Source organism: Aplysia californica, unplaced genomic scaffold, assembly GCF_000002075.1.
Source record: "Aplysia californica isolate F4 #8 unplaced genomic scaffold, AplCal3.0 scaffold00222, whole genome shotgun sequence".
In the NCBI taxonomy this organism is placed as follows: domain Eukaryota; kingdom Metazoa; phylum Mollusca; class Gastropoda; order Aplysiida; family Aplysiidae; genus Aplysia; species Aplysia californica.
Window position 1 is genome coordinate 706,934 of NW_004797492.1, and position 12,262 is coordinate 719,195.

Below are 12,262 nucleotides of genomic sequence, written 5' to 3' on the forward strand. Positions count from 1 at the left end.
TGTGTGTGTGTGTGTGTGAGAGAGAGAGAGAGTGCATACTCGCTCGTGGGTGTTTGTGTGTGTGTATGTATGTGTGTGTTTATTTGTGTGTGTGTGTGTTTGAGTAGGTGTGTGAGAGTGTGTGTACCAATGTGGATATGATGTGTAGCGCAATATGCACTAAATTGTCTCTTACTTTTAGTTCACGTTACCTCCTGAGATAACTGAAAACATTGGGAATAATTTGCCAAGGGACGTAAATCTTGAAATACACTTCTAAGAAAAAAAACCGTATTACTTCCCATGTTTTAAAATCTCATTTCGAGACGAGTGATAGTCCATGGAATGTGAGCTAATGAGATTGTTATGTACAACAAACAAAAAATCAACTTTTAAGTATAAAATGCCTTCTTATGAAGGCGCTACAAATGGTATGAGTGAAAAATAATCTAAAAGAAAAACACAGACAGCAATTTAATAGCACTAGATTACAGTGATCTGAAATGACAACTTTAACATTTGCAGATATAAGTCAAGAAAAAAAACAAAAACAGAACAGCACCCAACACAAATAGACGATAAGCATGAAACTGTATCTGCAAACAGTCAGTTTAAACGAAATGTGCAGGGCAAACTAAGAATTTCAAAATGGACAACAAATGAGACTCTTGTGTTTACCAAAACTCTAACACTTGAAGCAGCTCAATGGAAAAACATGCCATGTCACTATATTGACATTAAATTTTAAAGAGTAGTGTTCATAATTTTCAAAGCATTTGAATTGAATGAAACCATCTGTGTTTCAGTATTTAATCATTAGGGCAAAAGGACAAACTATGATGGGCTATAATTTTGCAGATAAAATAAACAATAATCACCTCATTAGAGTCAAGAGTTTTTAATTATTTATGATTTCTCGAAAAATCAAGGTTTGATACAACCAGGTTTTTTTTCATAGAGCCATACAAGCTAGATTCTTGAGACAAGCAATCATTTTTAAACTGATAGTTTAAGTCTATCGCATCCATCATACAATGTGCTTAGGTGCCTCTCCAATCTGACGGATATGCAGATAAAGCAGCATGTGCCTTCCAAATCTTAAAGTACTCACAGTTCTGCCGACACAGACATCTTGCTGTATTGTTGAATCGTTTCAAGAACGTACTCCTGTATGGTTTGTACATGGTTCTCACTGTGGAAGGGGGAAAATTAAGGAAAACTCTTCTTGAGTAATTGCGTGAGTAATAGGAATTGAATTTTCTTTTTTTAATTAACCCAAAAAAACTGCTAATCAGCACAAGAAATGAAAGAAAGGAACAAATGTAAATACAAATAGAAAGTCAACGTGGAGATTTTCTTGAAATATGTTCAACTGGATTAAGGAGAATAGTTGGGATAGAAGTCAGCTACTTCATTTTCTGGAAAATCTACCACTATAATAACATAAGGGAAAAAAATGAAAAGATAAAACAGCCCACCCGACAGAACGTTCTCGGTCAACAAAGGTCATCCCGAAAGAAAAAGCTGGGAACTGGAAGCTACAAAATGAAACTCCAACACTTTATCTGTGAACATGGGGTGACTGAGATAACAAAGTTTAGGAATAAGACCTGAAGAGAAATCTTCTTTGTGTCATATGACCTTGGGGGGGGGGGGGGGGTTACCAAAGAATATGTTGTTGCTCATTGACATTTTCTACTCATCCCAGAGTCCAGTAACATTATCTAGAGATCTTTTACAGCTGAAAACTTGTTCCATAAAAAACTGCTCAGGCCTGATATCAAGTGTCCAAAGAGGAAAACAACCAAGATAAATTACAAAGAGTTCTATGGTCAACATTGTTTTCAATTATTGTATAGTTTCACATTTTCATCATTTCTCCCAAACCAGACTTAAAAAATTATATATATATCTCATATCCTTCAAGAACGTCTTCTTGTGAAGATCTACCATTGGTTAACATGCCTATATAAAAAGCATCAGAAAAAAATATATAACCAAATTCCAAATTTGCAGTGTATTTGAAACCTCCATTTCATATTAATTTTTTTCCCATATGATACATTCTTCTGAACTCTGTCCAAATAAATATAATTTAAATATTGTTGTAGAGACTCAAAAATTAGAAGATGTCCTCCTTCTCGAACCTGATACACTGTTTCTCAATCTGAATTACTATCTAATATATAGAGGATATCACAACAGAAAATGAATGTACCTTTGTTGCATAATGAACACATATGCAAGAAATTGGGTCAATCAAAACAAAACAGGGACCTACTTTTTCAAAGCTGTCAGGCAGACAATGCGTCCCCTATTCTTCACCGACTCCCCTTGGTCAATGGCAGCTTGTTGCTGCAACGTGGGCTCTCGAAGGGTCTCTATGGCACAGGACAAACCATGGAGCAGAGAGTAGTCGGGATCTTCTTTAGCTTTTGGTGGGCCCAGCAAAGCTAACTTCATCAAAACAGCCTGATAAGATCAAAAATCGAAAAGTAAATGTTAGCTACAGTACACCCGTATTTATGTGTGTGTGTCAGTGACATTGTACAGTCCTATGTAAACACAGTAAATATATGGTGATAAACTATAAGTTCATAGACATTGCTCCAAATTATGACTCTTTTCAAACTAAGATTTGGTTTCAGTTTAAATAAACAAAAGCACATCCCAACAATAACATCCATATAGTGCAAAGAAAAAGCAAGAAAGACAGATAGAAACCACATTTAAGGAACGAAAAAAGTAAGAACTGCTAGTTATAATGTCCTTCAGCCACCTGCAAAAACAGAGAATGTACAAGATAACACATTACATCATAGCAAAAAGTACATAAGCATAATATTTTTTAAAAGACATGGCTTCCACAACTGAAAATAAGGTAACAACATGACAAAGTGTATACAGGTTTTCTTCCCAATTAGGGAACAAAATGACACCTACACTGACACAATCACTGTCATTCCAACCGTTCATGACATTGCTTCCACTGATGACTCGCACCTGGGAAAAACAAAGGTACATAGTAAATTATAGTGGCAACCTTGTTATTGTATTTATACTAAGTGTCATGTTATGTCTTGGACTAATAATAACAAGAATGGCCATATATTGAATGTTTTAAAAAATTGCAATTCAGTACTCTTTACCAGGACAACTTAATGTGTCTCTTTGAAAATGCTCAATTTTCAAAAAATGTAGTAGGTAGTCAATAAAATGACAAACATTGATTTTCCAAGACATCATCTTTCAGACATCAACAACACTTTGACAAAATTTGTCGAAAACATAAACATAAAAAAAACATGTTAAAAACATAAAATGACTTAAGAAACAAATCATAGAGAATAAGCTGTCACTACAAGCAACTTGTCCGAGATGAATTGTTTAGAAACACATTCACTAGTCACTCTTCTCACAAAAGCATAATATGTGAGGCAGCGAGGTGAAATCAGGCACTCATCAAAATAATAAAGGTCAATAAACTGGCATTTTACCGCAGGTTTGGGAATATTTATCGAGTTTTTGTTTTTTTACCTCAACACTTTTCAAGCTCGTTAAAGAACACGTTTCTGTGCGGATTTTCAGTTTAAAGGCACAAAAGATGTAAATCTTCAGTTTCCACGGGCTCCCAAGCATAAGGAAATAACTCAACTTTGGCGGCCACATTCTCACTAATCTTATCTCTGAAAACAGGCGATCCCCACATCCTTCAACTGCTAATATCTAGACTTATATCCAAGATAAATTAATTTTTTTTTCATCAAAAGCACGGCCAGGCTTTAAGATGATACCAATAACTCCATATGGCCCAAAATGGACGAGCACCTGATTCCACCGCTTCATGACACATACATGAAATATAAAATCTATACAAACCTGTTTGTCCACAGGGTAGATATCAAACACAACTCGCAAGTATTCCTGCAAACCTTCCACATTACAAGTCCATAAAGATTTTTCTATGGGAGCAGCTGGGATCACCCCTGAGCCCTTAGAACGCAGCACATCATACTCAATGGGTTGTTTGCAGGACTGGGCAAAATAGGAAGAGTGATCCAAAACAAATATTGTCTTGTGAGAAACTGGGAATGAGGTCATTTTGATGTCTCCCGTACCAGTTTTAACAAGATCTGACAAAAGAAAAAGACAGCATAGTTAATATATAACCAATCTTTACAAAGCAACATCACTATAATGACTATTTAAAGTATGAGTATATGTTTTCTGTTTGCGTAAGTGCACATGTGTATGTGGGTATACTTGGGAGTCACTGTAATTATAAAGCATTGCCATGTACTCCAATACCGGCCATTTCGTCACACCGGTGCAGTTAAGACATCACAATCACAGTCATCTCGTCACAGGGTCATTTCATCACACCCCAAATCCACATGGATTTCCTCACACACTTGCAAACATCAAATAGGGCATAGATAGACCCAGACCCTTTTCAATTGAAAATTTCAGCATTCCTAATATGGAAAATGCATTTGGGCGGGTTACTTCTGGGGAAACGCTGCCCCTCTTGGGCTATAACAATTATCGAGGGACAAGGGAAGTCATTTCGTCACACATACTTGGGGCGTGACGAGATGACCGTGTGACGAAATGACCAGTTACCCCTTGGAGTGTTGCTTTCCTCATTCCCTGTTATAAACTTCATTGCCCTATCCTGTCCGATTTAGAATCTTTTTTGTTAAAGTTAAAGAGCTAGCATGAGCTATAAAATAAATCAGATGAACAGGAAGGGACACAGGAGTTAAGAACTGGGAATAGGGACAGAGACAATATTAAATAAGAAGAAAAGGAAAGTAAAAAACGAAGACAGAAACTACTGGGACACAATAGATAGGCTCAAACATGCTAATATTCAGTGTTGTTCGGACTTGACAAGGGCAGTTGAACTTAATATGCTTGTTTATGTTTGCAAGCGCTACCTCTGCAAATGTCAGCCAAGAGTTTATGCTTGCTTAATTAAAGTTAAAGAAACAGGGACTAATTAAGAAGAGTTGGAAAAGATGTAAAAGTACAGACACAGATGGTCAGGATACAGCCAATTTAAGGGACGCTAGACAGAAGAGCAGATTAAGTCAATCTTGGCCTAAGCCTACACAGCACAGTTCCTGCAATGCTGCAATGGCACAGTCATTCAAGAAGATATTTAAGGTGACTGTAATCTACCATTTTAAAAAAAGATCACTTCAGTATTTTTTTAATTTAGAAAAAAAATAAATGAAACAGACAATTTTTTTAGATTCTGCAAATTAGTGTTATTTAATAATTAGGCCTATGACAGACTATGTGTCACATTACAGTTGCATTTTTTTTTTTCAATACCGGTAGATAATCTAGACATTTTTTTATATTTTACTGAATAAAAATCACATTAGTAATTGGCCTACTGTGTCCACTTTAAAGCTTTAAATTTTCATAAACGCCATTTCTAAAGAAATGCACAAAATCAAGTCGTTCGCATTGGAACACATATAATTGGCCGATGCAATTTGCAACATTTAAAACGATCACAAAAAAAAGAAACAGGCAAGACGAGATAAACATTTTAGAACAATTTGAATAATTTGAACAATATATATAATATAGATCTAGATCTAGACAGGACCTAGATATCTTTATTGTTTCAGTTTATAGGCCCAAGCTTGTTAAGAGGTCTTTTCTCTGACACGAAAACAATCCAATGAATGTTTTAGAACACTACATAGATCTAGATCTTGTAACCTCTGCCTGGGTTGATATAGGCCTATAGATCTATAAATCTATATATTTCAGAATATTCAAAACAAACTACAATTTATTATGCTTCATCGATACGCTGATTTAATTACGCGAACATAAGATTCTATCTGCCTACAAACAAAAAATCTGGTGGCGGGTAAAATCTTAGCCTCTTGAGGCGCTGAGGCAGGGTCTGCTTGACGATATAGCGAATAGGCCTAATTATAGGCCTAAATAGTCGTTATTCGGACTCGAGTCCGATTAACATTTTTTCATATTCGGACTCGAGTCCGAAAAAAAATCTTATTCGGACTCGAGTACAGAAAAAAGGAAGTGTCTTCGTTCTATAGTATAGATCTAACGTTCAGTGCTTCCAATTTTCTGCCATTTTTTAGTTTCCCCCACAACTTTTCTGCCGATCCGATGCCCGCCGCTTCATGGATACGCTCCCCCCCCTACCCCCAATGTTTCCCACTTTCTTGTAGGAAAAGGTAAAATTGAAGATTAGCAGACCACCTGGCACCTGCATATTATGAGCTGGGTAAAAAAAAAAGACCGATTCGTTCAAATACACAAGCCTGTGTCATATCGATTGTTTACCAAGAAAAAGTTGTGTTGTTGTGTAAAGCTGAGCATACGGCAACTTTGGTACGTACCGCAACTTTTGATTCCATAGACCAGCGCACAATTATAAAATTTATAGGCGAATAGCATAGGCCCGAATAGGCAAAATCTAAATACTTTTTCGGCTAAGAAACGAGAAAGACGGTCAATGAAAACCAAACATGATCTACACTAGAATTTTAGTTTTTGGTGTGTGTGGGGGGGGGGGGGGGGAATTATAAAAGGGGGGGGGGAGGGGGGAGAGAGAGAGAGAGGGGGGGGGGGGGGGGGCAAAACTTACAGTTGTTGCTTACTTCGCAGAACGAAATGTGTTCAAGTAGCCAAGATCTAGATCTATCTGATATGCGCACCCGCCGGGTTTGAAGTTTATTATTATTTTCCAATGGGGGCGGCCATGTTGTAGGTATGAAGAGAATATCTTGATAATTTCTATATGTTCCGCTTTATATATAGAATTAATTATTGTTTGAATCTTGGTTTCATGTTTGATATGAAACTATCAATTATTATTTTTTTAAGACATTAATAAGATTTGATTATATTATTTTAAACATTTGCGTCGAGGTGAATACTATGGCAATCAAAATAGTGTTCCAAAATGGCTGACACAGAACGCACAGGACCGAAGCTGCGTAGCGAGGAGGCAACTGAATACCTAGATAAACATCGTGTACTGGAACTTTTTAATAATTTAACATCTCAGTTGATATATTCAAGACCTGGTATGTTATAATTATTTATATTTTCAGTAGTTTGTTGTTTTAAAATAGATCTAGATCTAGAATCTAGTAATTTTGTCTGAGTCAGTCATCTCACTAAATTAAGACTACTAAGACTAAACTATGGCCTAAGGCAAGGCACCGCACCGCTAGATATCTAGATCTAGATCTAACCATCTTGATTAAATCTAGGTACAAACTTTACTACAGAAAATTACCAATTACACCAATTCAAAACAAGGCAATGTTCTCCCTATACCTATACTTTAACACCAACTTTGCTGAATCAGAAAGTCTTCAAAATTTGATGAAGCTCACTGTTTTTCCTCTTGGTTTTTTTTTTTTTTGGGGGGGGGGGGTTTTACGAAAGCTTACCCAAGAAAGTAAGTGTATTACTTTTACGAAAGCTTACCCAAGAAAGTAAGTGTATTACGAAAATTTATTTTGATAATTGTAGCGTTTTTCATTGTTGTTGTTGTTTGATTTTTTTCCTATAACCTGTGGTTCTGTGACTCAAGCGAGTCATGGGAAACTAGAAAACTTTAGTTATTACAATTCGCAGTCATGGTTACCCGGGCCTGTTTAAATCCCCAAATTCACTGTTTTGTGGCAGAAAGTTATAGATCTAGATCTATTTTCGTTATGAAAAAGTTTTCAAGTTATAATTCTAAGCATGCATTGCACATCAAAATTTAAGAAATTAATTAAAATTTGACAGATAATGATGATAGTACTTCGCAGTCAAGCAAAGGTTATTAATATAGGCTACATTTATTGTGGGGAGGGGGGTGGGGCTAATGACTTTAATTATATTGTATTTTAAAAGTGTATTCTATTGTCCCGAGTTTAAATAAAGCATATTTTCTTGCACTGTTCTGTATTCTATATGCCGACTTGGTCTTTCATATTTGTAATTATTGCCGTTTTCTTTTCAGATGATCCGAAAGCCTTTTTGATAGAGTCTTTGGAAAAACTGCAGAAATCCAGAACATCAAAGCTGAACTATCCATGCTTATTTGATGAGTCTAACATCTCATCTGTCTTTGGTATGCTGGACCCAACTGGACGTGGCTATGTGACTGTAAAGCAGTACCAGGAAGGTATGTGTGCATTCAAAGATCCAAAGATTGCTCGTCTGTGTTATCATTTATATCAGTTTTAATTCTGATCCAATAATTATCTAAAGCTTTTGTTATTCTAAGGTCGAAAAATAGCAGACGGAAGCAAAATGCTCACTTGAAATCAACTGTTCGGTATATTTCATCATAGACTATGTCTCTTTTCTAAATGGGATATTGCTGAGTCTTACACTAAACATTGAAAATGAGAGGTAGAATGGAAAATAATACATATTTGTGAGGTAGTGTGGTGAAATCAGGCGCTCGTCAAAATCATGAAAGTCAAGAAACTGGTATTTTTTTCGCAGGTTTGGGAATTTTTATCGAGTTTTTGTTTTTTTGGCTCATCACCTTTTGTGCCCGTTAAAGAATATTTCTGTGTGGATTTCACTGTAAAATGTTGATTAAAGGAATAAAAGATGAAAATTTTCAGTTTCCATGGACTCTCGAGCTAAGGAAATAACTCAACTTTGGCGGCCATTTTCTCGCGAATTTTACCTCTGAAACCAGGCGACCCCATCTCCTTCAATTGCAAATATCCCGACTTCTATTCAAGATAAATTGATATTTTTTAATTGAAAGCGAGGAAAATTAACAACCTTTATGATGATACCAGTAACTCCATATGCCCCAAAATTGACAAGCGCCTGATTCCAATGTGTCGTAACCCATTTATTCTTGAAATTTTTGACATATGTTTTGCATTGAACTTTGTCCTACCTGCCTACATAAAAATTACTAAGTGTGTTCTAGCATAAATCTACTTTTTCATTGTTGTTGATGTAGGCAGTTAAGATGTACAAACATTTCAGTATGCGCCGTAATAGATTACTAACATAATTGTTTAATAGTATACATATATACAGCTAATGTTTAACATGATAATTTCGTGAATATTTGTGTTTTATCCTTTAAGTTCTTGAATGCAAGTCAGTGTGAGAGACGAAATTTAAGACTTATATTATGTCAAAGTAGTGAAAATTTATAGAGGAGATTTTACGTACTAGATTCTGTTCTTGTCTGGAGGTACAGTGGAACTTGGATTCAACGAGCTCGGATTCAGCGAGAACTCGGATTCAACGAGAGGAGATGGATTCCTCGTTTTTTTCCTTCTTTAAAATCAATAACAATAACCTGGATTCTACGAGAACTTAAATCAGCGAGCTCAGATTCAAAGAGGTCGCTTCCAGGGTGAACACCCCCTGCAGACGTGGCTTTGCTAATTTTTCTCCCAGAACGAACTTTATCTATTTCCGGAAACCATCCATTGCGCCTGCATCGTGAACCATTATTCACTTAGCCGATTGCATGCGACCAATCAGCGGTCTTCTTTCTTACCAACACATTCATTGTTGGCACGCTCACGTGTCTACTCTGATAATCTGGCGTGTGTCAGGGTTGGATGGATGGCCTGCACACGTGTGACTGTGTGTGCGTGTCGGGGAGGGGGGGGGCACTAGCGGTCCGGGCGTTGAACGTCGCAGATACAAATGCGTCAGTCTTTTTTCCCCCTCGGCAACTGATCATTGTTATAGTGATAAGCTAGTCTTTAAGTCTTGATGTAGATCTACGTAATGAATTATGTGCTGGTCTATGGAATCAAATTTCAAAGTTGCCGTATGCCACGCTCTACACAGCAACACAACTTCTTGGCGAACAATCGAGATAATATGCAGGCATTTCAGGTACCACTTGTTACTTCTCTTTATACATTACTTGCTCGGTGCCTATAATTATCTCCACAAAACCTCATGTTTGCTGTAACGAACACTCAGATTCAACTAGATTTTTGGTCAGGCCCGACGACCTCGTTGTATCCGAGTTCCACTGTAGCAGAGGCTTTGATAGCAGATGCTTAATGGGGTCAAGATCAATTAATCATTTCTGATATGTGTGACCATCATCAGCTTTATCTTCCTCGTCTCTGTTATAGACATCATCGTCACCTTTATCATCATCACCATTTTCATTCTCATCATGACAATTGCTCTGCTCCAGCTTCATGTTTACTCTTCAAATATTGTTCATGTATTGCTCAGTTCTGTATTATTTTTTTTATATCACTTTTAATTTTTCAGCTTTCTTATATTATATGAGATATAATATTATGCTTTTCAGCGATGATAACACTTGGAGCCAAGGACTATGATGAGAATCCACATGGATCTGACATCGATAGGATCACCATTGACATATTTTTGCGGGAAGCGTAAGTTGAACGTTTTGATAGAATGAATCACACAAACTGACTGTCTTCCTATTCACTTCCATTATCATAGATCCATTTCCCATAATTTGTTTGATAGATTATTTTTACGAAAGACATACTATCATTTTTGTGACTGTAAAGTAAATGATTCAGCTTATATCGTAACTTTCAAGTGTTGTTTGGTTATATAGAAAAAGAATAAGATCTTATCTCAATTTACACATAACTCTGAAAACATTACAGAACAGAGTAAGTACAAAAGTTCAAGTACTGTGGGCTCTACAAATTTTAAGTGTGATTATTAATTGGAGACTCACTTTTGTCACTTTCATTAAATATTCCTTTAACATTTCAGTGGCTTTTTTTTTTAACGTTCATATTTTCATTCCATCTTCTTTTCATCTATTTTTTCACAGGAAACTTGGTCTTGCAAATGCATCAGCAACGTTCTCTGAGCTGTAGTGCTAATTGCATCAACTGCATTGTCTTGCGCGAATGAACATAAATGTGTATATTTGTGAGGGAAAACTTGTAATTTTAAGAAACGCTGATATTGATAGCGGTGTATTCCACAGTGTGTCAATATTCAAGTGTCATTTTTTTTTCAAGAATTCTGTGTTTGACTGTATGCTTATTTAAATATATGCGTGTGTTTATGAGAAGAAATCAGCTGATATCTTGTATGCATGAAAGATCTGAATATTTTTGGTAAACTGAGAATAGAAGGATGCATGTGTATGCATGAATATGCCTGAGCGCACTAGGGCCTTTGTGATTGTCTGTGGGCATATTTTTACCCATTGTATGAGGTATATGATAAAATCATGTGATATGTAAAATAGAGCACAACATGGGTTCATGACACTATCTGTGAAAGCTGATGCAAGCTTCAGATCTACAAATCAGAGCAATAGGCTTATTATTAATTTTTTTTTTGGGGGGGGGGGAGGGGGGGGGTAAATATTTTAAATGTCAATGAAACTCATCTTTTATAAAGAGAATATTTGATTGTTTTTTGGTTTGGGGTTTGTTGGTTTTTAAGAGGAAAGGGTATGCACTCTGTGGGGGAGGGGGGGGGGGGGGGGGAATCAAAAGTAAAACAATTGTAGGATCAAATTTTGTCATTTTTAAAAAACAGAAAAAGCATTATTTGTGACTTTACAAATTGTTTATCTTGCAAAATTTTGGACAGCATGTTTTTACTGTACTATTTAAAAAATAAACAATTGAAAATGAAGAACATCTTTTCTGTTTATGTTGTTGGGAATGTTCACGTGTATATTTTAGAGACACAAGCAGAATGGTAGACTTTTCTCTGCTTTAAATGTTTTACTTAATGCATATTTGTACACCAAAACTAAGAATGATTGACCTTGCGATTTCTGAATGTCTGTGTTGTTGCTGTTGCTGTCATATTTATTTTGATTATTGTGGTAAAGTTTTTGCTTAGTTTTGTATTTATTTTGTTGCTGTATTCTCGACATTCTTTTTCGAGCTCCAAACTCTTTTCTCCCCTGTCAAGAAGTTGGCTCAGCGAGTGTCACCCTTGGCTGTCTTTCTTGTGATCCTTGTCCAGATCTCCACGGAAGACTCTTGAAGTTGTGTTGGGGAGGAGATTTATAACTTTCCATCCCATTGGCTTGGTCTCGGCTGAGGTCTGCTTCTGAAACAACCACTATCTGTCCAAAGAGGTGGTAAAGTTAAGTCCTTACCATAGACCATTGCCAACTCAAACCAAACAATAGCACAGCATACTTCCAGAGGTGGAACAATGTGACAAGATATAATTATTAAGAATGGTTCTTGTTTCTGCCATGGTCTTATGTGTCGTCAATGCACAAAGGAGATGCCTTGTGTTGGACTTTTGTCAAACTCAA

The 12,262-nt window shown here is 36.3% G+C and overlaps 2 protein-coding genes across 2 annotated transcripts in view; one reads left to right on the forward strand and one right to left on the reverse strand.

The window, feature by feature from the left end:
• LOC101857341 (integrator complex subunit 13) overlaps positions 1-6,736 on the reverse strand; it is a gene marked incomplete in the record, with an annotated part of 266,815 nt that extends 260,079 nt beyond the window's left edge. Inside the window, 5 exon segments of the mRNA XM_005099704.3 lie at positions 1,091-1,171; positions 2,261-2,451; positions 2,923-2,982; positions 3,859-4,112; positions 6,620-6,736. Coding sequence (XP_005099761.2) covers positions 1,091-1,171; positions 2,261-2,451; positions 2,923-2,982; positions 3,859-4,080 — 554 coding nt within the window.
• Positions 6,737-6,930: 194 nt separating this feature from the next.
• Positions 6,931-11,622, forward strand: LOC101857574 (EF-hand calcium-binding domain-containing protein 10). Its single transcript, XM_005099705.2, has 4 exons — positions 6,931-7,061; positions 7,994-8,158; positions 10,295-10,385; positions 10,802-11,622. The coding sequence occupies exons 1-4, from the start codon at positions 6,938-6,940 to the stop codon at positions 10,845-10,847; spliced, it is 426 nt and encodes a 141-aa protein (XP_005099762.1). The 5' UTR covers positions 6,931-6,937; the 3' UTR covers positions 10,848-11,622.
• Positions 11,623-12,262: the final 640 nt, after the last annotated feature.